General features: G+C 38.0%; 1 protein-coding gene across 2 annotated transcripts in view; it reads right to left on the reverse strand.

Annotated features, from left to right (window-relative positions):
* Positions 1-6,373: 6,373 nt before the first annotated feature.
* The window catches only part of LOC134880542 (CD166 antigen homolog), a 31,318-nt gene continuing 10,059 nt past the window's right edge, over positions 6,374-27,632 (reverse strand). The window contains exons 2-16 of one of the 2 annotated variants that reach the window (XM_063907505.1): positions 16,363-16,469; positions 15,907-16,123; positions 15,729-15,793; positions 15,210-15,297; positions 14,793-14,966; positions 13,346-13,470; positions 13,093-13,225; positions 12,668-12,780; positions 12,453-12,579; positions 11,789-11,910; positions 10,161-10,293; positions 9,426-9,455; positions 8,866-8,977; positions 8,071-8,207; positions 6,374-7,955 (exon numbers count right to left, since the gene is read on the reverse strand). In XM_063907505.1, the coding sequence (XP_063763575.1) occupies positions 8,105-8,207; positions 8,866-8,977; positions 9,426-9,455; positions 10,161-10,293; positions 11,789-11,910; positions 12,453-12,579; positions 12,668-12,780; positions 13,093-13,225; positions 13,346-13,470; positions 14,793-14,966; positions 15,210-15,297; positions 15,729-15,793; positions 15,907-16,123; positions 16,363-16,469 (1,649 nt within the window). In that variant the 3' untranslated portion in view covers positions 6,374-7,955; positions 8,071-8,104. The remainder of the gene's footprint in view (positions 7,956-8,070; positions 8,208-8,865; positions 8,978-9,425; positions 9,456-10,160; positions 10,294-11,788; positions 11,911-12,452; positions 12,580-12,667; positions 12,781-13,092; positions 13,226-13,345; positions 13,471-14,792; positions 14,967-15,209; positions 15,298-15,728; positions 15,794-15,906; positions 16,124-16,362; positions 16,470-27,632) is intronic. The other variant, XM_063907507.1, reaches the window with a different exon arrangement.

The following is a 27,632-nucleotide window of genomic DNA, read 5'->3' on the forward strand; positions in this document are numbered from 1 at the left end:
AGTCATATCCAAAAGCCCCTTTAAAACATTGAGGCTTTAAGCATTAGAATGAAAGCTTAAAAAACTAAAAACACATAGGGCAATCTAAGAAATATATAGCCTACACTTTAATTATGAGTATGCTAAGATTAAAAAAAAAACATTTACTAGGGCAGGTTTTTTTTTTATAGTATAACTAAATCAAATGTATTCTTAATATAAACTGTGATGCTTTCCCAACTAAAACTGTTAGACATTTAACTGCTGCATACAGCAATTATTTGTATGTGTCCTCAAGGCACAAGATTTTCAGGTCACCTCCTCGATATTTGTGAGTGAATTTGTCAACCTATGACATCTGCTGGTTGTGTGCGAAGTAATACCCAGGGAGATCTTTTTTATCAGGAAAGTGCATATCACTGAAACAGTTCTGTTTTTCATTTTGGGAAAAAATCTATAAAAAATGGATGGATGGATGGATGGAAAAAATCTATAAAAAATATACTTGTCTGTATTTGTCTTCCACTTGAATGCTTCCTCAATCAGTTGGAAACCATCCTTTGTATTTGAGTTACCCTAAAAGCAGGGGGTATCAAAATGACTTTCTCCCCCCACATAAGTTAGATAGGATTGTCTGCTGATTGTGGACACTGTTAAACAGCGAAAAATAATTTTGATAAAATGTATAAAAACAATTTAGGCTACTCATATCAGTCATACAGCTAATCATACTTTTTTCTGAGCCAAGACATTAGCTGGAAGGAATATTTCACTGAAAAAGGACAATTTCTCTTTCAATTCATTATTCCTTATTCCTTGTTTTTTTAGGCTATTATTTTTTTTAACAGAAGACTTTGTACTGTGTAATTTAAAATAAAATAAAAAACAATACTAAAAGCATACCAAATCACAAGTAAAGCACACACTCTGGGATATACACTCTTGCATCGATGTATGCACCTCTTTAAACTTCAATGTTGCCAATGACATTGCTGCTGCTAACTACTTCTATACTCACTTCTATGTCATTATTATCCAGTTTGGCTGATTATTTTTTACTTGCTTGCCCAAATTGTAGTCAAATGATATCCAATGCAGAGTGTCTTTGAGTGAGTATTAACAGTTAATGGTTGACCATTAGTTGTTACTTTCTGCCCACAACAGAAGTCTGCCTCCCATGCAATCACAACACACAAAACCCAGCAGTCACCACAGTGACCCTAATGCACATGAAGCAAAGGAAACTACGTTTATCAAGATAAATGACAAAACCCCTAATGTCCAAAGCTTACAAAAAGAAAAAATATATGCAGTTTACACAAGTTTCTGAAACATCCGATTATCTCCCATTTCAGGATTCAAAGGTTTTATTATCATATGCTCAGTCTACACTGTATAAATGACAATGACAGTCTTAAATCCCAAGCTCCTCCAACATTGCAACATTGTAAAAGACAAGAAGAAACAATAGAATCGATTAGAATAAAATAGTGCAGATTATGTTGCAAGACCAATGGGCAAGTAATGCAGATGAAGATAAAGTAAACTATGTCAGAAAATTAAATAAATACAATAAGCCAAACAATGCAGCTCTAAACACATGTAGATATAATAATATATACAATAACAGAATGTAAAACTAAGTATTGTACAGTAACTAAGTAAAATAAAATACTGTTTATTGTACTGATAACTAGTTTGATGACTAAATTGTAAGAATCAAACTGATGAATAGAATCGGAGGATGAAACCCTCTTTATTAGTCACATACATGCACACAGCAGAGTACACAGTGAAATTTGTCCTCTGCATTTAACCCATCCAATAGCAGTGGGCAGCTATTGTGCAGCCCGGGGAACAATGAGGGGGGGATTGGAGGTGTCCGGTGCCTTGCTCAAGGGCACCACAGCAGGGCCTAGGAGGTGAACTGGGACCTCTCCAAGTAGCAGTCCACTTTCCATATTTCAAGTCTGTTCGGGGACTTGAACCGGCGACCCTACGATTCCCAGTCCAAGCCCCTACTGACTGAGCCACTGCTGGACTTTAAGTGGAGCGAACAAGAAATGTATAAATTCCTTGAGTCAAATAACAGCAGCCTTCAGAAAGAAAAAATACCACAAAGCTCTAGTATGTTTCATATTAACATGACAAAACACTGCACGGGTACATATCTGTGATCCAAGCTACCTTTAATGCGGGGCGACTCCTGTTGCCAGACGTTTGCAGTAATGCTTTAGGTTATGCAGGAACTAAACAGAGCTCATCGTGGTACAGACGTGGACGAAATTGTTGGTACCCTTCCGTTAAAGAAAGAAAAACCCACGATGGTCACTGAAATAACTTGAAACTGACAAAAGTAATAATAAATAAAAATGTAATAAAAAATAACGAATGAAAATCAGACATTGCTTTTGAATTGTGGTTCAACAAAATACTGAAACGGGCCTGGACAAAAATGATGGTACCGCTAGAAAAGACTGAAAATAATTGGACCACAGGGTCATGTTAAACTAAGGTTTGTCCTGTAATTAGCATCACAGGTGTCTTCAGACTTGTAATCAGTCAGTCTGCCTTTTTAAAGGGTTAAAAGTAGTCACTGTGCTGTTTAGTATCATGGTGTGTACCACACTGAACATGGAGCACAGAAAGCTAAGGAGAGAGTTGTCTCAGGATATTAGAAAGAAAATTATAGACAAGCATGTTAAAGGTAAAGGCTATCGGACCATTTCCAAGCAGCTTGGTGTCCCTTTGACTACAGTTGCACATATTATTCAGAAGTTTAAGGTCCATGGGACTGTAGCCAACCTCCCTGGACCTGGCCGCAACAGGAAAATGGATGACAAATTGAAGAGACTGATAATACGAATGGTAACCAAAGAACCCCGAACAACTTCCAAAGAGATTAGAGGTGAACTCCAAGGTCAAGGTACGTCAGTGTCAGATCGCACCATCCACAGCTGTTTGAGCCAAAGTGGACTTAACGGAAGATGACCGAGGAGGACACCGCTGTTGAAAGTAAATCATAAAAAAGCGAGACTGGAATTTGCCACAATGCATGTTGACAAGCAACAAAGCTTCTGGGAGAATTTCCTTTGGACCGATAAGACAAAACTGGAACTTTTTGGCAAGTTATATCAGCTCTATGTTTACAGATGCAAAAATTAAACATACAAAGAAAAGAACACTATACCTATTGTGAAACATGGAGGAGGCTCGGTTATGTTCTGGGGCTACTTTGCTGCATCTGGCACAGGGTGTGTTGAATCTCTGCAGAATCTCGTGAAATCTCAAGACCATCAAGGCATTCTAGGGCTAAATGTGCTGCCCAGTGTCAGAAAGCTTGGTCTTAGTTGCAGGTCACGGGTCCTCCAACAGGATAATGACCCAAAACACACAGCTAAAAATGCCCAAGAATGGCTCAAAAACAAAACGTTGGACTATTCTGAAGTGGCCTTCTATGAGCCCTGATCTAAACCCTATTGAACATCTGTGGAAGGAGCTGAAACATGCAGTCTGGAGAAGGCACCCTTCAAACCTGAGACAGCTGGAGCAGTTTGTTAATGGAGTGGGCCAAAATACCTGTTGACAGGTGCAGAAGTCTCATTGAGAGTTACAAAAATCGCTTGATTGCAGTGATTGACCCAAAAGGTTGGGCAACAAAATATTAACTTAAGAGTACCATCATTTTTGTCCAGGCCAGTTTCATTATTTTGTTTTTTAAAAATGATTCCGTTGAACCACAATTCAAAAGCAATGTCTGATTTTCATTCGTTATTTTTCAATACATTTTTATTTATTATTACTTTTGTCAGTTTTAAGTTATTTCAGTGACCATTGTGAGTTTTTCTTATTTTAACGGAAGGGTATCAACAGTTGTATCCCCGTCTGTAATTTGGAAACATGAGGGCATGATAATGACTGCAGGTAATGACATTTCCAACAGGCTGTTTAGGACTTCAGAGTTAACAAATGATGACATGGATTTTGTCAATAAAATGACAACAACAAAAAAATGGAGCTGCTAATATTTCAGTATACACATAATATTCAGATCAGGCTGTAAAGTAAAGGGGTAGGCCTTAGTCTTGAACAGTTTAGCTAGATCTACATCTAAAAAAGGTTTTGGTTTCCATCAACAGTAGAATTGGTTAATGTTTTTTCTAAGGGACCATAAACAGTTTAAAACCCAAATATCAACATTTAATGCACAGTGACTTTTTTTCAGCTTTAAGCTGATTGTCATAGTCCCTTGATAAATAGAAACAAAGAAAGCACAACAACACTCAGGAAAGAGTAAATAGATAATACAAAGTTATACAAAATAAGAAAAAAGTGCACTCCTTGGGCCTCACTAAATTAGTCTTCTCTGACAGAAGGTAATCATGGTCACCCAAGAGTTTTTATTGAAGCCTTTGTCTAGTCATTGTTCCTAAGAAATGTGATCAGTTGATTCTCTGTTGATATGCATCCTTTTTGTTTTGTTTGACCAACCGACGACATACTTCTTAAAGCCACAGTGGTCATGGGTGTAATACTGTTTAACTGGGACATCATCCCAAGTTAATCATGTAGCGATTATTACGAAATACAAGTAATACTAGTGAATGAGATCATATTTTCTTTCTTGAAATATATATATATATATATATATATATATATATACCCACTTAAACATAAACAATACCGTCTGTATTATTTAAAAAAAGCTACAACAGATATTTTAATATTGTATGTAATCCTTTTTTAGCGTTCCTTTCTATTTCACATGCAAACAGAGTACAGGAATTAGAATTTGCATCAGTTTACCATTTTTCACAAATATATCGGATATTTTTGTATGTTCTCTCTTTCCTTTAAAGTGTTACATTTCAAGCCTGTTTTCCTCTGTAGAAGTCATGTACCATTTCCTAAACTCGTTTTTTAACCCAGCTACTTCATATTTCTGCCACATCTTTAACATGAGTTGTTAGACTGTAATGATAACCCTGATAAAAAATGTCATGGCAAAGGAACATGCTTTAATGGTGAATCCCTAACCTCTATGTGTTCGTATAACAACCCTATACATCTGTGATGTTCATTAGTGATTATTTATCTGTTTTCAAGTATAAGAAAACCTACATACAGTATTTCCTTGATCCCTACACTGTCCTTACAATATATCCTATGACCACAGGATGGCAGCAAGAGCTCATTTTGTTGAGATCATCTGATGAGAGGTCCTTGCTTAGATTTCTTAGTGTACATTTTATTTGGAGATGGGCATCAGGTATTTGCTAGAGTAGAAGCTGGTTAAAGTTAACTAGTAATTCTACACAGAGATATCACAGCCACACAGTCATGTGGCTGATCCAGCTGGCAACATTGCTGTTTGGCCTTGCAGTAAATGTGATTATCTGACAAATAACATGTTCTTACATTGTGTGAAAAAGGTATATATGTTTGCAGTTGAAGTCATGGTGTCTTTGCTTTTGTAAGCCTTAATGGCATTAAATGCAGAATCAATCAGATCTAACATTCCTGCTGGCTGCTTCAGTCAGTGGATTTTATGGTTTCCACGATGTTGTCCACTATGGCAACTTGTTAAAACCCCTGCAGAGAGACCAGGAGAGAACCAAAAAAGATTCCTAAGATTGTCGTGGTTTGACATAACAATGAATTTAGTGGAGTTGAAAGAATAATATTGCCCTCTGAAATGTGGTGGAGTACAGGGACAAAAGAAGGAAAGAAAGAACAACTATCTATAATGTAGCCTAATTCACATGTGAGTAAATGTACTTTCCACTACAGGTTAATAGTGAAGGGGATTATGAATGGTTTTGAATCTGATATGATCACACACAAGTGCAGGTACCAGAGTGTAGGATTACTCTGTTGCAAGAAAAAGCAATCCAATTGTTACTCAAGTAAAAGTGCAAAAAAAGTATTGGCGTCAAAATATACTTGAAGTACCAAAAGTAAAAGTTCTTCTTATCCAAACTGGAACATTTTAGTATAATATAAATGACATGTTTTTCTTGCAATTATTGATGTATTGATTTGTTTATCAAAGCTGTTAAAGGTGCAGCATGTTTTAATGACTTTGTATACTACAGGTAGCTTGTGAATTTACTTTTTTTTTGTGGTGTATTTTTGAACTCTCATGCAGAAAACTTTTCTCCTAACGGCAATATTGATTCTAGTCAATAGTTTATCACCAAGATAGTCTTATACTTCAGAATACATTACTAATTCTACATACTGTAAGGACACTCTTATTCTGCTCTGTCATGTACAGTCATTATATGTTGTCCTTTTCAAATACATGTAGCACGTATACAAGGGGAAAACATTTTGTGTTGCTCTTTATTTCAAAGCATGAAAATGTAACATCATAATTAATATTCAGTGGACATAATTTTTCAAATGTACACTTTATTTTAAACAAAAGTACAAAAACAAACATCAGGTATTTACAATACTTCCATGGCAATGTTCACTTTCTTTGGTCATTCTTCCAATTTGATGGTTGTACACATGGTAGGCTATAAACAGCTGCTTGGAGGTCTGAGATGATCATTCAAGCAGACCCTGGGCAACCTACTGATCACAACTTAATTACATTTTTGTAAAGTCTGCAAGCAATTTAACAACGTTTCAATCCAAGTTATGAGTTATGTGACAATTATTGAATTTGCTTACCAGGAAATTTCATCTTGTACAATATAAATAGCAAAAAGAAAAGAAATTCACATACTTCACAATTACATCCTGGGTTTGATACAGTTTCAAATTCAGTAAATGCTCCTAAAGGGACCAAGTTAGTGACATGTACAGCGGCGCATATTCCATTGTATTCTACACAAATCTGACATGAAAACATGAGTGCACATGACAAACTGAAGCAATTACAGGTAGATTTTCAAAAGAAGGCAAACATATAATGGCGGCTACTTTGACACAAACACCTTGTCCTCTTTGTGTGCTCCATTACAAAATGATCCCATAGCTACAATTGTACTTCAACACTGATGAAGCACACACATGTGAATCCACTTTAAACTAAAAGATAATTTCCTTGCTACAGGCTCAAGGACTTGTTCTTGCAGGAAAACAAACAATGGCTTTATGTAAAACAATCTGTACAGTCAAATTATAGCCAGTTATATGAGGCGAGTTATGCTGTACATTCTGTCAATAATCTACCTGCTTGTGGTATGCAGTGGTTATGTTGAATGAAAAAAGAAACAGGCAGAAATTAGCTGAGTTTCTTTTGTTTCTTTCCTGGTTACTTTGCACACAATCAAAAACCCAAACCAACAAATCAGGTGATGCCAAAGAACTCTGTGGCACATTGCTTACTTCCAACATGTAAATCATATTACCATCTATAACTAATGCAGAGTATAACAATATACCCAAAGCTCTTTCGGGAACTCTCTCTCTATTTCAACATTTTTTATACCTGAATGAACAAACTGAAATCAATGCACAAATAAACATATATACTACAGTGATGTTGAAGGCAGAAGTGTTTTGACTATGATGGCGTGAAGCTAAGAAGCAATGGCGGTGGTGTCTCTTTGTCCCTGCTATGTCTCCAAAGGCCAACGATTCAGATTAATTCCGGCCTACCCATCCTGACAGCAAAGGCAACTGGGCTAGTAGTAATTCTACTTGCATCAACTAACAAAACCCAAACATTTTTTTCCCAAATTCCATTCTAACAAACATGAATCCTAAGAGTAGACAAGTTTACACATGTATCAGTAGTGCAGACAAGTTATGTATATCACATACAGTATCCATTCATCTTTTTTTAGGCTAGGAGGGGTGAAGGTTTGAGGAGCTCAGGTGGATGGGGGGGTTGGATATGTTTTTTAAGTAAAATGCTCCCTGAAACCAAATCCAAATCGTCTTCATCCCAATGTACAGTCGTTGTTTTTTTCCCCAGAAGAAAGAGGTGAGGAGAAATGTGCAAAAGTTCCACGTTCTCACTAAAACGAAAAACAGATTACATTTTTTTTTATTGAAACAAGAGCGGCCATGTTTGTCTTTTTTCATTATTTATTTATTCATTATTCTGGGAAAATAATGGAAATATGTTTCTACCTTTCACATTCCCACCGGATGGTTGCCGTTTCTTTTAAACCTCAGCTTTTTGGCTGTTCTCCTCCACTTTCTCCTCCAGTTTTTTCTCTTCCTCAGAAGACCCGTTCTCCTTTTCACCAGTCTTCCAGCTTCCTTGCCTGTTTATCATAAAACATTGTTACCTGACATGCTTTGCCAGAAACACAAACACTATATTATTGTGTGTGGATTTCACAGACAGAATAATGTCTTATGTCCACTAGCACTTAGTGAAAGCTGCGCACATTCCAGTTCTGCCAAAAAATACTTACATTAGCAAGCTACAAGTTCATGATCAATCAAGAGCTAAATCCCTTAATTTGGCAAATGCATGGTTGATTACTAAGTGAGTAACACAGACAACTGTGCCCAAGACCCCAAGTGGGCTTTAAAAAGCCCCAGATTAACTGCGGTTAATTGTTTTTCATTAATTCAGTTCAAGGAACAGATGTAAACAAACAAACATGTATAGTGTGCTGTGTTCTCATTCTGTAATTGGTGGGAATTATTGGTGGGGAACTTGGTGCAGAAGAGTAACATAAAGGGGCAATCTATATCTGTTTATTTCATACAAATATCCATATTAACTTAATTGTTTTCTGCTCAATAATGCATCTCAAATGTATGCATCTTTAACTTTATCTGCAAAAATATACCAACTATCATTTGTAAAAGGATATTTGCACCTAAATAAAATAATCATGCACCTTTATCAAAGCTAGGATCATTACGTTACAGCATTATCTTTTTGTTGAAAGGTCAATGTTGACTACTTACTTGGATTTCTTCATGTAGACCCAATAGGCCAGGCCTAAAACTAAAGTGGCGACAAGGAGGGCGACAACAACTCCAACCACCAACTTGGTTTGGTCATTATCATCTGATTGAGCTGGAAGACAAAACAGGAGCATGAGAGATCTGGGAGAAACATTCACTCAGTATGAAACTCCAGCCTGACTGCCTACTTATACAGGGAAGAGAAAAATCATTATATGCAATAAATGCCTTGATGAATGGACACATCCGCACTGCATATGGTGATGACTCACTGACTTAAATGTTAATGACACACACTCTTAGTTAGTGATTAATTTCAACGGGATTATGGACATTGTTGACATTTAGTCAGGATGCTGGTAGCTCCACTCCTCTTATTCCTTCATCTGTGTGTTTTATTAATGACCCAAAAAGTGTCCAAAGATGATTTTCCAGTTTTAGAGTCTAAGGTGAAGTTAAAAATATTTTATCTTCCATTGTGCAACATTTTATTTCCCCATGGTCTTTATCTTACCCCCCTCCCACCGATTCTCACAAGCAAGAAGAACGCTACAACTTACCTTTTTTATCCATTCTCACCTCCTCAATTACTGAAATCAGATATGAAATAAAATTAACTGCAAATCAAAATGTAAAAAAAGGAAGCAAACTTGAAGTCCAGGAAAGTTGAACCACTCTACTTCTATTCTACTTTGCATGCAAATACCGCAGTTCCAGAGAGGGAACAGATAAAGTCCAGCATCCCAACACACACATCACGTAGTGAAGAGGGAAAAGAGAAGTGAAATGCTATCTCAAACACGCAGGAATGAGTAAGCAAGAGACAGCCAAAAAATGATTCTAACACTGCAGGCTTTGAGAAAACAGTGTGTAGAAAGTGGTAAGTGCATGCATCAATAAGATTGTTACAGTGATGAAGTGACTTTACTCAAGAAGAAAATGAAATGCTCATTTCTACATGATGTATTGTGTAGAAATGTATGTGTTTTCTTCTTAAAATGAACCTCCTAGTTCCACTGGTATGGACTTAAATGGTGTTTTAGTTAACTTGAAGTAATTATATCAGAAAGCTTTGTCAGTACAACAAAATGGGAATTAAATTATACCCGTGTACTCAGCTGTAATGTACATACCTGCTGGATTAAAGTAGTTAAAGCATTTCAACATTATGTAAAGTCAACATGCAGACAGGAAGAGTGAGTTTTAGAAAACATCTAAAAAAGGCAGATCACTGAGTTAGTTCAGAACAAAAAGTGGAGAGAGGCGAGTGGACTGTCCCACCACGTTGTACTTACTGGATGACACATTTATAGTTTTGCTAGCCATGCCAAGTTCATTGGACACCATACAAGAGACAGTCAGATTTGCAGTAGGCACCACTTTGATCTTTTGTGCTATCTTTCCATTGTCAGAGGCAGTCTCATCAATCTGAATGGTAAGGGAAAAAACACATTAGTATTTGTATAAAAGTTGGAATCTTAACACGTCATGGCATGTAAGGACTGTTTTATTCTGTACCACTAGGGGGCGACGTTGGTTGGATATGTGACTCAGCCTTTCCATGACAAAGACACAGCATGTGTGCCTCTTGGATATAGACACTTGAGTCTCAGGGGAAAACCCCAGACACAAAGACAAACTGCCAACACCCCTTTTCACGTCTTCTACATTTACAGTACAGAAGGATGTGGCACTTTCGGCAATTAATGAGCCTGTGTTCATTCCTTTTCATTGTTATCTTTTGTGAATTAGGATGGGATGAGAGAACAAAAACATAAACTAGACTGAATTGTAGTTTCTATGTTTTGTCCTTTAGTACAGGGTGCTGTGCACCTGAGATGATTCGTTATGACACACAGGTTTAAGTTTGAAGGTTAGACATTGACTATAAGAGTTGAAAAATAGTGTAACCATCCTACACACACCCTTAGATTCACATGGAATTTAAAATACTTCATTGAGTAGTTCTGCTATCAGTGTTCACAGGTACACCGCAGAGACAAAAGAGGGAAAAAAAGTCCATTTAAAGCTATTCTCTTTGTGACAGTCTGTAGCAAAATACTGTGTTTCTGCCTCAGAGAAAATAAAGAAATGTTCTCTTTCGAAACACTGAGCACACCCGTATAGAAATGTGTGGACTAGATAAGTGTGGTAGCCGGGGAAAATACTCACACTGCAAACTGCTATGCACACAACAGGGAGGGAAACTCACGCAGTGGCATGGCAAAGCATGAACTGTCTCAGGACTGAGACACTGAAAAACTTCAGATCTTTTACCATAAGGGGGAAGCTTAAACAAAGTCGCATCTCTGCTGGTGTTATTCATAGGTTGGTTTTGAAGAAAATGCAATTATATTGAAACAACCATATGAGCCACTCAGTGGTTTATATTCACGGCTTAAGGAGCCATTAGTAGATTTCAGTGAAAGACAAGTTATTTATTTGAGAAGTTGTGTGATGTAGCAAACACCTACATAACACTTTCACTAATCACAACCATTGTGTATATCCAGATGAAGCCACATATTGCATGCTGCAAATAGAAATCATCTACAATAGGCCTGAACTACTTTAGAAACAATAATTAGATGCTGCTTCCTAACTGCTGAAGGTACTGTACAGGAGGTCCAATTTCAGAACATGGATATCTTTAGTCTGAAATTGGACCAGTATTGATTCAGCATTCAAAGAGTGACTGACAAAAACATTTAAAGCCAGCTGAATGATCTCTTAAAAAAATAATTTGTCATTCAGGACATTTTTGTGGTTTATAAATTGTGTGTGTGTGTGTGTGTGTGTGTGTGTGTGTGTGTGTGTGTGTGTGTGTGTGTGTGTGTGTGTGTGTGTGTGTGTGTGTGTGTGTGTGTGTGTGTGTGTGTGTGTGTGTGTGTGTGTGTGTGTGTGTGTGTGTGTGTGTACATACCAGGGTCCCATTGATGCTCCATGAAACAGTTGGCTTTGGAGAGCCTTCAACCTCACAAATCAGTTCTTCATGTGTGCCGTCTTCGCCACGCACCTTGATCAGCTTTGTGATTACCGGAGCACCTGTAACAGGATGTAACCCTTCAGATACATCTGAATGAGTGCACGTGTGGCGTGAATGGTTGCATTTCATTCAAGCACAGACACAGAGTTGTCTGATGAGGAGTTCACTTGAGGCATAGTTTGACATTTTGGTTAAATATGCTTTATTGCTTTCCTGGATGAGATGATCGATACTACCCTCATTTCTGTATGGTAGGTTAGAGGCTATGGCCAACAGTTGGTTTGCTTAGTTTAGCATAAGGAATGGGAAGAGGGAATACGCTAGAGTGGATATGTCCAAAAGTAACAAAATGTGCCAAGCAGTACCTCAGTTTAATAATTACACTTTTTTAAGTACGCTTAAACATACAGGATCAATGTTTTTAGGCTGATTATGTTACCAGAGCCAAACCAAGGCTTGCTTTAGCCCCTTTTTCAGTATATAAGCTAAGAGAATATAATCTGCTGCTATCTGTAGATGCAAAAGTGGTATGCATTTTCTCTAATCTAACTCTCAACAACAAGCTAATAATAATATATCCTAAAAATTGCTGAGTTCTTACCTTCAACAGTCAGCTCAATAAAAGCTTTTTGGTTGAGGAGCCCAAGCGTTACCTCACACTCATAGAGGCCAGAGTCAGCGAAAGTCAGCTTGGCAAACTTGGGCTCTTTCTCCAATTTAACATCGTCCTGTATAAAATGAAAAGGATAGACACTCAATAACAAACACAAACCTTTCCTACTCTTCAGGCTTTGTTGTATAAAAGATTGCTTTTACCTTTGTCCAGGAGACCTTTGTGTCTCCGGAGGAATCAATCTGGAGATTTGGATGCAATGCTTCACCGGCACTCTTGACGATATTTCCAGAGGGGCTTAAATTGATGTCTAGGTCTAACAAGAGAGGAGAGGGTTGTGAATAGATGGTTCAGAGGGCTGACAAGGGTTGAAACATTCCTGTCGTTAACCACACAACCCTGCACTTGGCTCAATGCCCCACAGATCCAGCTTATTAGAGGCAGTGTCTTTGAAACACACTTTACTTCACCAAACAAAACAGGTAGACTCGTAAAAAACAATAGGACTTTGTTTCATCTAGCAATAAATATAGCTATAAAGTAAAGGACATGCAGAAAAGGGAAATGTGCTGACAATCATGCTGGCTTGGGTCCAATTTGCATAATGCAACATGTTTAGGTCCCTTACAGTTCACTGTGATGTCCTTAGATGCTTCCATTGTTGGGTCATCAACGAGAGAGCATTTGTATTCACCGGTGGTGTTGCGAGTGACATTAGTGATGGTGTAAGAATCTGCGTTTTCCACTTTCACCATCTCTCCCTTCAAAGACATACAACCAAAAAAGGGCTAGAGATTAGCCTCAATGAAAAACAAAACACATTAAGCATGAATGGAAGAAATTTTTGAACATCTCAATGAGATATTGACGAGCATCTGTACCTTAAGATGGAAGTTATAGGCGGTAGGAGCTGGGTTCCCGTCGGCCACACACTTCAGGGTCATACTGCCTCCTTCTACCAGAGAAGCCTGATCAGTGACCTGAAGGACGATGTTCTCTGTGGAGTCTGGGCAGAAAATAGGAGATAAAAAGTCAAAGAGGGGATGTATGTGAGGTTTGAGGGCGACCTAATGAGCATAATCCTCCAACAAGGACTTCAGAGACAGACTGTGTCATCACACTACAGAGAGCTGTAACTTTCTGCTTCAACAGAGGCAAAACTGTTCATATTTCTTGTGAGAAAGTGTCACGGCGTGATACATTTTGATTTAAAGACTGCAATTAGCAGGTAGCATGAATATTTAATGCAGGTTTTGGTATTTTTCACACTTCTAAGCTATTTAATGTTCTATCTGTCACCCTGAAAGTTATCGTTGGTGTTTTTCTTCTTTGTTGTAGAAGGAAAGAATGACGTAGAAAATGTTAATATATTAACTGAAAAGTAACAGCCTGTTTCCCGAAAAAAACTCTTTATTGGTCTTTGTAAAGAGCTTGTGGGTCAGGAGATGCTGCTCATGTAGTCCTTAACAGCCCAGCAAGACACTGTCTGATGTTTGAAAACATGACTTAAATTAAATAGTCAGGCTTTTGTTATCTTTTACTAAAAAAATAAAATAAAAATATAACTAAATCACATCACAGTCAAAGGAAAAATACCCCATTAAATAATTGAATTGAACATAAAACCACTGTTACCCTTGTCAAAAGTTAAAAGGAGAAAGAAAAAGCAGATACTACCAATAATTCTTTAAATGTTTGTCTCTTTCATGTTTCTGCTAAATTGGACCGCATTCAGTCACAACCCACTGGCTAAAAATCTCTTTTTTTTAAACTGGAAATAGAATTGGAAATGTCTAACCTGCATCAGCAATTGGATGTCCGCCTAAATACCCAGGGTGGACAAGCATGAGATGCATGTGCCATATTTCTGTTGTCTTAGTAGTATTTATTTCACAAATATAATTATAAAAAAATTGTAGATGGGAGGAGATCGATACCACCAATATCTTCTCCATTAAATATAATTATATTGCAATAGACAGCTTAGCTCAGCAAAAGGCCTGGAAACATCCAGGCTGGTGAAAAGAGTTTTAAAAAAATGTTAAAAGTTAAACAATTCAACTCCTAGCAAATCTATAGCCAATCACCAAAAGTCAACACGTTTTTATTCAATGTATTTAAAAAAATAATGGACATGCCAGTGTAGCTGTTTTCCCCTGTCCCTAATCTTTACCCTAAAAGCTAATTAACTGACTGTAGCTTCATCTTTACTGTGCTGACATTACTGAGAATGGTATTGCTGTTCTCATCCAACTCTCAGAAGGATTTTGTTTAATAGCAGCTTGTCCTGTTTTCAGGGTGGGTTGTTAGCGTGGCTCGGGGACTCACAGGTGATACTGAAGGTTGCTGGAGAGGATTCCATATCTGCGGCCAGAGTGTGCTCAGTACTGCATGTGAACACAGCATCCGTGTCTTCCTTCTGCGCCGAGTACTCAAGTACGGAGGAGGTGGTTGAAAGGCCAGTATCAGGGTCTACCAGTACAGAGGCCTGGATGGAAATCCCTAGACAGAAAACAAACAACTTTGTCTGAAAACTCTAACAAGGAAACAATCATGTATTGACCAAAACACTGCATTCGAACTTGGCAAGTGCAGCACTTGATCACTAAATAACAATGTACAGTAACTGTTTCAGTCAGAGAATAAATACATCTGCGCATGTAATATTTTTTAAATGTCAACTCAAACTCAAAAGAGATGTTTTGTTGCTTTTTATAATCATCCAACAGAATGAAGAATACACACCTTTTCCATCAGCCAACAGAGGTTTCTTGTTTTTTAGCCATATGATATTTGCCGCCGGATTGGAGTCCTTTGCAACACATTTTCCAAGCTAAGGAACAAAAAAACAACAATCCTTTAAATTGTAGCAAAGACCCACACATGAAGACACACATATTGAAAAGCAATAACTGTTTAATGCATGTCAAATAAATCTGCATCTCTTTAAATGACTAAACATCTGAGCAAGTTAGCTTTTCTAGCACCCTTCCGGCATTTGAGGACTTAGTCGTTTTCTACGCAATAGACCATGAAATGCCCAGAGCTCTTCTAAAGCCACTCATATCCTTTGGGTATTTTAATTGCAGTAAGGGGGATTCGGCTCTTCACTAATTCATGAGAATCACTTCAAAGAACTCATTACTGTAGTAACACGGCTTCAGCTATGCCTCAAGATACCTTTGCTCAAGTGAGGGATTTCCCCTGATGGGCTGCTGCCTAAAATAATGTATGTATAAGCAAAGTTTATCATTAAAAACCCACCTTCGTAAGTTTGCCAATTTCTAGTTCCTCTGCTTTGTCAGAAATCTCCAGGCCTTCCGGTGTCTCTGTAATTCATAAAAAAATGTGGAGAGTTAATGTGGGTGACTTGTATGCTGCAGTCAGTTATGTAACACCTTAACCAAAGAAATCTAAAAATATAAAGTTATTCAAGACTCACTGTGGATCACTACATTAACTGGATATTCGGAAATGTCCATATCAGCCACCACCATGCAGGTGAAAGTGCGTTGGTCACTCAGCTTGGCAGCAGAAAGAAGCAGGCTCCTGTTTGCAGCCATGCTTACACGGCCCTCATATTCATCAGTGGTGCTGATTGAGAAATTCTGGTTTTTCAGCTTGACCAGTAGGTCTCCTGAAAGTCCCTCTCCTTTGTCCTGGAGAAAAAAGCAGAGTGCACTTGTTACATATCTGTCACATATGGCACTGGCATCCATTTCAAATGAAAAACACAGTGTTTTCTTTTCATGCCCGATTCATTCACTTTATTATGAAGAGACAGATGCTATGTCTAATGCACTGCATGTGCTCTCAGACTGGGCGTGGTTCAGACATGATAAGTGGGTGTCAGACAGACGCCACCATTTTGAATCTATTGACCTCCGTTGTGACTTACATATTTCCATTTAGTGATCCGGATGTCCTCTGAATTCAGTGCTACATTGTTGCACGGGATTTCCAGTGTTTCCCCATATAGGCCGATAACCGTCTCCAAACCGGTGACTGCAAAAGAGAAAAGCAGAGACACAATTTTCAATAACTTTTTTAGAAGAGCTAATCTGGTCCGTTCCAACACAGCATGACATTTTTTCACTGAACATTTTAATTTGTGATTATTGTGAGCTCTTCAAGGTACCTTCTTTCTAATCATATTTGACTGGCCTACACAAATACCACTTAGTGCTCAGCTAAATACACTGAGAACAGCAGCTTTATAGAGTTCTGCTAATGTAACAACTCCCTTGGTAAAAAGAAAAAAACTCAAACATTGCCATGGAGACTAAGTGCTTGAGAGGGGGGATGGGACGAGGTGTCTCAATGGGCTGCCATGAGGGTTAGAGCCAGAGGGCTCTGGGGACGAAGCGGCTGCCATGGAACGACTGAAAATGAGGTGCTGCTCAGCTTTTGGTATTCACATTCACCTCTGTGTGTTGCACGCACGAGTGGGTTTGTGGAGGCAAAACTCTGACAGCTAAAATCCAAAACAGCTCATCAGCCAGTCAGTAAAGTGTGAGAGAACAAAGCAGTGGCCAAACCATCTTCCATCTGTCTGACAAATCATGTTTGTGGATTTTACAGGAAGAGTGCAAAACAATGAAGATGCTCAAATATTCTGTGTGCATTCATCCCCGAAATTGTGTGATAATATTCATGCGCAACAAAAAGACTGCACTGCAACTGAAGGTTTAGTCTTTCTTTCCCTCTTTACTCATCAGACCTTTAAAGATTCCCTCAAAGTGGAGCAAAGATCGGGCGGTTAATTCATTTGCTTTGTGCGTGATACTCATTTGAATCCCCTTTGAATGAAAGTAGATACTTTTGCTATGGTTACCAGTGTCTACATTGGGACAGAGTAACAACTGGGACCCTGAAGGCATATTTGCACAGTTGCTTCTGATTTAAGGATGAGCACAAGCATCTCATGCTTCCTACTCCGGCTGTTATGTTTCCAACACGATAAAGCCTCTCTTGTCAAGTGTCATTTTCACATGAAGACGATTAAACAAGTTCATCAAATGCTTATGTACTTTTATGTGGCACTGCTTTACTAAAGATACACAACAATGTCGGTGTTGACTCAAAGTTTGCCTCCAGTCAACACAGTCTGCTGTTAATACCGTCCTACTGCCACTCAGCTGAACAAGTTCACACTCCCGACACTTGTCACTCATCTTTATGTCCCGTCAGCTTCAAAACAAAATCTAGTCAAATGCTGAGTTAACCAGTCAGTAAAGCCTGTCAGTGAAGTGACTACAGGTGACAAACAGTTGATTTAATAATCTGATGTTTTACAGGTCATGTTTTGATGCCTTTTCTTTTCTTTATCGTTCAATGCTCAACAAAAAGAGAGGAAGTTATTTTCTACAAATATGAGACTATTTATTTAACGGTCACACTGGCTAACCTTAACACTGTCTGACCTAGCGCATACTCAAGTAATATGCCATATATTTCATTTCTATACAAAAAGTGTTATTACATAAACAAATATATTGAACTTAATACCATTTTTGTAGGTTTCTTAATAAACTATAACACCTATATTAAATTACTTAGATTGATGGATACAAAAATATCAGCAAATATAGAGATCGGGAAACAATAAACACGCAACAACCACAACAACAACAACAACAACAACAAACAATGGATATAAAAATAAATGAGGTCCAAAGTTTGGTGATAACTAGAATAAATCATTAAAGCTCTAGCTGTGATTATCAAAGCAGTGTAACCCACAAACTCAAAAAACTATTTGAAAAAAACAAGCACATCATCCCGAGAGACAGTATCTATGCATTTAAAAAAGGCTCATGGACATTTAATAGTGACAACACGGACAAAACAAAGCTCGCCACACTTCAACTGATGACAGTTGTACCAGGAATTCTTCACCAAACATAGGAGCAAGCTTTGTCACCTGTCATCTGCAGTACAATTAAAACAATTTCCTGGACCGATTCCTACCAATTATTCATGATTTGCCACACCTTAAGCCTACATGATTTTAAAACCTATTAAGAGTCTTTCTCCCATCCAGATTTTTACACTTCTGTCTGATCTACCTGAAATAGAAATGCAGATTGGTGGTGCAAACACAGCATGGCCATGTAGCTGTCCAACACTCCCTTGTTTTATCTTTCTGATGTACATTACTTTTAATGAAACAGCCTCTTATGTTTGAATAGGCTTTAGATAGACATACAGTTGTCTGGTCCAGGGACACACTAGGTGGCAAACAGGAAATGAAGACATCGTGAATCCATTAGGAGGGTAGAGTTAATGAGCTCTCTGTGCAGGAGCCGGGCTCACGCTTTGCATGTGTCAAGTCCTATGATATCATGCGTTGTGTTACTATGGGAAAAATCTGTCAGTATCTACATTATGTGCAGCACCTGGGTATGTTCGTGCCAGCATATTATAATGTGTTCAGAATGTTGTTATAAATCTCATTTGCCTTGTTTGTTTCAGGTGTTCTCTCAGGAAAGAGTCCTGCACAACCTGGCCTTCCCAATCTTTCAATTGTTTAGTAACCAGAGTGAGTTATATTAAGGTTACACTGCAAGAACTTCAGAGTCAGAAAGGTTATCGCTCTTCCTGTAAAAAAGATCCTTACATTTCAAATTCAAATTAGCCTTTTTGAATATTCAAATAAATCTGTTTTCAGCCTCTCTGAGAACTTTATTAGAGTCTGTATTAAGGAAAAGGCTTTATCGGCACAGATTACACTGTTACACAATGAGAAATAATCGCACTTGTGGAGTTACAGAAGACAAAGCGCCTGCTGGTTACTGAGATAAGTTAATCCTCGCCACAAAAGTAGGTGAACAGTGTGACTTCACGTGGGCAAACACATGCACGCCCACAATGCATACGGAAGAATTATCACTTCATGGTTTTCTATATGATGAGAGCAATGGCTACAGGGAGTCTAACTAAACCTTATGCTTTGTTGTGTTTGGCCCTATTTCATGTCTACATTGCTCTATGTATTATTATTTTAAATAACAACCGCAATTGTTTTCTTTATACCTTATCTAACCTTATTATTTAAACAATATTGCATAAAAAGCATTGATGTGATTTGATCCATTATTATCGATTACAACAGATAAGGAAATATATTATCTTTTATATTGAATTCACACGTAATAATAGATCCTACACATGTTTTTACTTTGCCAAAGATCTTTGAAAGACCAGGAAATGTACGGTTTGTCATCATTCATTATTACTTTTTCAAGAGAGATGATATTTTGGATTTGGTTGGAGTAGTGCTGTGTAAAATATAACTTCTCTTGTATAAAACCATGTTTAAAGCAGGGGTTTCTGAGAATTCATAATCTTAAAAACCCTTCAGCTATCTGTATATCAATGATAAGAATTGGGAGGCAGTGCATTTTGGTCAATGAGTTATGCAACACTAGCTCTCTTTAACACTACACATATTACTAATGGAAACTAAAGTGCATCCAGAAACAAAATATTGTCCCATTCTGCAATCATATGCATAACCAGTTTTTTTTGAGAGACACCAAACTGAAGTATTGCGTCATTTCAAACACACTTCTGATTTTAAGTTTGCTCTTTATGCCGTTAAAACGGATTCAGGCACTAAGAGGCAGCAGATTGGGGTTAAGCGTCACTTTATTCTAATGTGCTACATCTGTGTCTTAACAAATCCTTTATTGGCACTGTATTCCACTGAAACCAGGACTTGGTTTGCCAGCATTGATGTGAATTTGTAGATACTTATAAAGCAGAGTTCTTACACTGGACACAGGATATTAGCTAATACTCTGGCGATGGTAAATCAAGCAAACGACAGGCGAGTGACAGAGACAGGAGGCGGCACCACAGGAGACACTTTCATGTTCCTGATTAAGGCACCTCTATCCCGGCGAAGAGACAGGTGACGACAGCTCAGATATAAGCTCGCCAGGGAAATCAGCTACCTCCCCACACAAGCCGCTATATCCCTGTTTTGCTACCTTACATCCCCCTATGTGTGTGTGTGTGTGTGTCTGAGTGTGTAGGTGTGTAATTTCAGCTGAAAGTAAACGTAGGCCGAAACTTATTAAGTGCCTAAAATGAGGATTGTGCTGTGACTGGAGATCCCATGGCGCATGTCCACAAAGACTTGAAGGCAAATAGCCTGGCTTCAGAAGCGCTTCAGCGGCGAGGGGGCAGACAGAACCACTTCAGCTAGATCAATAATACTTGAGGAAAGGCGAGATTCTTATAGTGAACAGTGCTTGTCTAAGGAGCGAGAAATCAAAGAATAGCTAACCTCCCGTGACATTCTGCTTCTCATCCTTGTCTTTTCTTTAATAATATAACAAGCGCTGAAAAGAGAAGGGATCAAAGATTTAATAGGCTCTATAACTCATTACTGGCAGTCAAGAAAAAAAAGAGTAACTGCTGTCTTGTAGAAAGTTGCTGAAATGTTTCGGAAAATCCTTCCGTCTACCACCAGGTTCCCCAGAGCATCCTTGTAGCCATTTAGTATTAAATGAGGTCTATAAGCTGCAGTTCTGTAGACTCACACCCTTAACCCCTATGTTACCGACTACTACGCCAAGCATATGACTGTATTTGATTGCAGCTACTGTACAAGCTTAAGAGGAAATGTTCCAGACAGAAGAGGATTTTTTTTTAACATAAACCAAGATACTTCCTCACTATCTTTGACTGTCTCTCTGTGTCGAGGGGAAAGGTAGTTATCATGTCGCTGATGGATAACTGGCAGCACACTTGCACAACATCCCTTTCACACAGTTTCCCTTTTTGCAACTGGCTGAACCATGGAGGAACCATTCCAAACGTCAAGATCGCATGCTCTATAATTTTGCTTTTTTCTGCCTAGTGTAATTGGCTGTCAGTGTCTTTATGGTGTAGAACTAAGGGCATCGGTTTGTATTTTTTTACCCGAGAGATGGTGGACAAAAAACACTACTGTCAATAGCTGAGAGACTATCCGTTGAGAAGCACGGGGACGCATCAGGACACATTTGATTAATGTTCAGCACTTTGTAGCTATAAATACGATCTTGGAAGTTTTTTTCCCAACACATTGTGCCCACCTTTTTATGGGTAGGGTCATTGTATTACTATGTCCACCTCTTTGGTCCTGACTGAAATATCTCAAAAACTGTTGAATAGATTGCATTGATATATTGTTTTTACAAATACATTAAGGTTCTCATTGGGCTGTCTTCCAAGTTGTTCCAACAAACAATTATTAAGTAATATATCTTGAAAAAAATAAAGGAAACAGCAAATGTATGTATATCCAAAGGTGACTTCTTCAAAAAACTCAAACACGTTATCCACCACCAACCTCACACTATTGTATTTGACAAAGAAAACCAACAAATTATCACATTTCAGAAGCTGTGGCCAGACAGTATTTTGTATTGTCCTGAATAGAAAAAAAGTGTTTCAGTTCTAGCGTTGATGTTGACTAGTTTCCCTAAACGCATCGATTTTGTACGCAGCAGGCGTGAGTTTGTATAAGTACTTTGGGATTGACAAAAGCCACATTGTGTGAAATGAACTGCACAGAGTGTGTGACGTTGAGATATCAGGACATTTCCCAAGCCTCATTTTCTGCCACACCATCTGTTTCAGGGCACAAAAAGCTACACACCACCCTAAAGATGTCCCCCTGGACCTCTCTGACCTCCAGAAGGAGTAAAGGTCTTTTAGAGAGGAACAATCTGAAAAGGAGGTCCCTTTATGGACAGAAACACTTAGGACAAAGGTTTCATTTTCTACAATGTTACTCACAGGCGCTATTGGCAGTCCAGCTGAATTAGGCCTGTCTAGCCTCTTTGTTTTTAATAACAACTGCAGATTCTTATCTACAAGTTTGAGAAATAGTGACCAAAGTCCATCAAATGTATGAGTGTTATGACAGTTATGATAAGAGTGTGTGATATTTCTCACATTTATACCAATTAGATTTTCACACTAATGAAATATAATGTTTTCTGTGCAACATGTAGGCAAGATATGTCTTTCAATGTTCACTAACATTCAGATAACATAAAAGTTACCACATTATGTATTATAAATCCATTTAGCCAGTTCTTTAGGTCCAAATAAATCATTGAATTTTATTTTTTCATGGATAAATGCTGATGTTTGATTGATTAATTGGATGATTTGCGCCTTTTTATATCAGATATGTATCGGATTATTATTTTATACTGTAATTTTGACTTGTTCAAAGCGTTCATGAAGCAGATTCATGTTTGTCACCTCAGGGTGTGAAGGCATCCTGTGTGTTGCTAAGAAGGACAATGGACAGCAAATGGAGAATTATGTAGAGTATACACTGCACAGTATTATTAGTCTAAGTCTATTAAGCATAATGGCATCTCTCCCTCAACCCTGCAGCATAGACACATTTTCAGGCTACCGTTTCAATGAACCAACAATAGTGATCATGCTAGGCAAACAAAACCACAGAGTTCACGTTAATGCTGAATGTTATTCAGGAAAAAAAAAATACACCTTAATGTGAATGTAGGACGTTAACAAAATGTAAGAGTGCAAAAGCAAATATTAGAAATGTTCGCATAACCTTCATTAGTGCCCTTAATGCACCTTTATGCTGCAAAGTACCAAGCAATGAATAAGCTAACCTGCTTTGCACTCTCTTCTCACTAGATATAAAATGCAATTTCTAGTTCAAACTTTTTGGAGAGACAGATAGCTTTTTCCCCCTCAGGCAAAAAAAACAATGTTCATTTGCTGCATCATGTGTGGTCACAGACACCTACAGACGACAGCAGGCGGGAACAGGGCTAATGCAATGCCTGCAGTTGCACCTGTCGGGTTCCCATTGTTGCCTCGTGACTGAAAATGCTGGCTCCATTTTCTCTGATTTCAGACTCGTCTCCATGATGGCCTTCAGTACCTGTGCAGACATGCCACTCAGGGATCAGGTTGCTGCTTTCCCCCTCTCATCGGGGATTGAGATGAGAGGACAAAGAAAGGGAGGAGGGCTCAAGAAGGAGGAAAATATTTATTTTTGCCTTTAGGTGTTTCAAACTATTTGTGTAATTGATGGCCTCTTCCCTAAAGAAATGTTGTGTTGTTCAAAAATAAATCTTTCATATCATAAACCTGTGATGTTCAAATGCAGGTTTTAAAAGCCCTCAAAACACATTTTGTATTCAGCTTCTTAGTATGACAGATGGGGTTTCAAATGAAAACAATATAGTCGGTCCAAGTTAACTCAGTCCTGGGGCTTATTTGGAAAATTTGAAAAATTAGAAAAAGCTGAAACATTTATTTGATTGTTGCTTGTTTGGTCCTTAATGTTTACTAAACCAACTTTCAAATAACATTTTTATCCATGTATTTCTATTTTGCAGGATTCGATTGTAGGAGTTAATTTAAGAGAGTAACCAGTATATGTGTTATATCACATGTATTGGTTACTCTACCTTCGAGTCAAACACAGACAATGTGACATCATGTTGAGATATATCTACTTTACTTTACTTTAATGTTTATTCCCAAAATACCTGCTGACAATCCCCAGAGAACAAACGCAAATATTTCTTTCAGCTGTGGGTTACTGGTGTGTAGGCTGAAGAGAATAATAGCAGTGGAATAATAAGCCCTATAGGTAGCAGTGAGTCCTGCTCTACAGCTCTAAACACAGGACCCTGTCAGAGTAACTTATCATTATGTCTACATTCACTTTTTTTTTTAAAGTAATCGGAAAACTATGTTATTCTAAGGGACTGGCATCAAAATAGATATTTCACGTTGGTGTGTTAGAAAGTCAAGACTTCCGTAACATTTCATCGAGGCTTCAGTAGATATATCTCAACATGATGTCACATTGTCTGTGTTTGACTCGAAGGTAGTAAGACTTATACACAGACCTCTGACTGCCATGTAGATTGGCAAAAAACTATTTCCATTATCCCCACCATTGGATATATCCTCTCATACTTTTAACAACACAGGGAATATATGTGCAATCTGACTTTCTGCATGATCATTAATTGACTCACATTGAAGCTTTGAAGCTGGGTGGGAGACAACAAAGATTTATAGGTTGCAGAAAATAACTGCAAAAGATTCAAGAAGCACTTGCATTTTTCCCTTTGATTATCAAGTGATTTAAATGTGGGATTAAAAAAAAAAAAGGAACCATTGCCAAGTGGTTTTAATAAATTATGTTTGAGTTCCCTTAAATCGATGTCACACTCTAAAGATGCTGACAGCCCAATCAAAGCAGACAATTCAGCTTTGATTGGGCTTAAATTGTTGTGCATAGCTCCAGCAGAGCACTGAAGAGATTCAATACCTGGGGAAAACGTTTTTGTTGGGACTGGAATTAACGGGATGAATAAGAGTTACGATAAGGCTTAAGAGCATATACAATTAGAAGGGACTCAAACACCTTTTTATAAAAAGGATCTGTGGGAACATATCTTATCACATCATTGGTAGTATCACGGGTCATTTTGTTCCATTTCTTTTCTGAGCAAGACAGATGAGAAAGATAAAAGCACATTACAAGAAGGGTGATTATCACTCTAAATGACTTGCCATGAGGTTTCCTAGAAATTGATCTTGTGGCACGACCATTAGTCTTTGAAATGTTCTTTGCTATACACTCGACCACACGCACATTAGTAAAACCCTCTTTAAAAATGTCATAAATTGCATCAGCAGATGAGCAGCACGAGTGCGTGGACTGCTCTTACGACAGCAGTCTGCTGCAGGAGTGATCAGGTTGTAAGTGCACTCAAGAGATCTTGACCATTATATCCTGAATTATGTATTTAAAGGGCGCAGGCCAAGGTACCCGAGGGGAGATGTAGTTGTGAGGGGCCTGTGGGTGGTCTTGGGTGGACCATAGGAGGGCTCATGTCCTGACTATAAACATCCAGCAACAATTCCCATTAACGGCATTACCATTAAAGGAAACATTAGGCCATTAACAAGGCGCAGTCTCAATGCTTCATACTTATCCATTAACCCTTCCTAATGCAACTCAGGGCCTCACATTGTGAACACGACTTCCTTTCCATGTTCCAGGAAGAGCTGGCATTAACCGAGTCTCTGTTAAGAATCTCCAAGACAGATTTTTCACTGTCAGAAACGGACACTAATGGAAGCTAATACCATGTGTCAACTGTGCCACAATGAGGTTTATTTTCAGGAAGGAATTGAAAATAATTATATCTTTACCAGAGATATTAAAGCAGAAATCACTATCCGTGTTGTTTTGGTAATAAATAACTAAAATACATTTAATTTCAATACATTCATCTCTAGATGCCATTCAGTACTCAATCGTTTCACTTCAAAAACAAAACAGGGTATTATTTTATATCCTAGGCTGACTCGTTAAACATTGTTTCTAAAGCATTGATATATCAACGTTTAACAAGAGAATAACACATATTCCATTGGATCCCCGTTTGTGTATTCTTGTGATTTTACTGTACAACTAGACCTTTTGGATTTAGCCTTGAAAACAGGCAACACGTTTTAGGGTTTCCTGGTGTTTTTAACACAAATTTAAGATTATTAAGTACAGATAAATACACATAGAGGGTAGCACTTACCTTTTAAATAACCTTTTGTAGGCTATTTAATTAAAAGCACAGCCCATTTTCCTCTAGCAATCACTAAGAAGTGTAATCAAACTAATTTAGGTTTAAACATGCAGGCAGACACCATAATGAAATAAATGTTTACAGCCTAATAAAGTGAAAGGAAGGGTTAAAGAGGTGCGGCAGATGGTGTGAAGCTCCAGAAGGAGCCTCTTACCGTGAGTAATGCCTCTCACTAATGAATATAGTGCCCTCTGAATAACTGAAGCGTTTGAACTCGTATCCAAAAATCTAAGTTCAAAAAGTGAAGCCTCAAGTTGTTTGACGCCTCCCCCCCCCCCAGAATCATGTTAGATGGGTTAATAGGCAATCTTAAAATATTCCTGACACATTCAAGACAACTTTCTTGACATCAAAGCGCTCACCAGGTCTCTTCAAGAGCGATCACGTCAGATGGGAGGTATCAGATTTCTGCATATAGGAGCCATAAACTTGCCAGTGTCGCATGCCGGAAGCAACAAGAGCAGGACTCACTTCCAGGCTAAGTGACTGCTCTCCAGATAATAGATTGAGTAAAATCTGTGATCAGTTTTTTTTAAGGGTCCTCAGCTGTAACGTCATATTGCAAAAGAAAGAGATAGGGGAAAAACTGGTACTGGAAAAAACAAGTAGATTCATTAATAAATAAAGAAAATGTTGATATATTAATTTCCCTTTATGAAAAAAACAATGTCCAACATGTTGCTGCTTCCAACTCAAAGAAAGGGTGAGGATTTGCTTCTGTTCCTTCTTTTATATAACTTTATATTTTTAAGCTTTTTTTTCAGACAAAACAAGCAATTTGGGGTTACCATGGACCATTTTGTGAAATGAAGATAAATTCATTCATTTGTTAGATAATTTAATTAAATAATTAGATTAGATTTAGTAAAGCTTTAAGTCTAAAACATTTCAGAGAATAGTGAAAAAAGGCAGATTTCACAAAGGTCTTGTTTTGTTTTACCAGTTGATATTAAATCCTCATTTGAAAGGCTTGGAGTAGTGACTGGTTGGCATTTCTGCCTGAAAAATGACAAATTGCCAATCATTTTGGCTCTTAATCGCTTAATTGAGTCATTTTTCAAGTAGAAATGTCAAACACTGTTCCAACTTTTCTATATTATATCCTTTAAAACATAATATCTTAAGGGTTGTGGACCTTTAAAGAGATTTGCAAGGGTCACATTGGGGTCTGGAAACATGTGATGGGAGTTTTTTCTTTATTGTCTGACAGAAATGACAGCTGAATCTGCAATGATTATAATTGGAAGTTGCAGCCTTGGCACAAAACCCATGCCAAACCCTCCTGCTGATCACATTATATGCAAACAGACACAGACGTACAGAAGGTCAAGATTGAAACATCTGATGCAAGATCAGACTGAAAGCATGATTTAAATGTAGAAATATTACTCTAGCAGCTTCACATGCCACTATTTACCCGCCTGCACTATGTTTTTGTTCAAGTATCCGCATGTCAGTTTGAACCACAAGTGCTTCCCTTCCTGTAAAACCTGCCACGCCCTGTCCCAGCTCC

The sequence above is a fragment of the Eleginops maclovinus genome, chromosome 18, assembly GCF_036324505.1.
Source record: "Eleginops maclovinus isolate JMC-PN-2008 ecotype Puerto Natales chromosome 18, JC_Emac_rtc_rv5, whole genome shotgun sequence".
NCBI classification, from domain to species: Eukaryota; Metazoa; Chordata; class Actinopteri; order Perciformes; family Eleginopidae; genus Eleginops; species Eleginops maclovinus.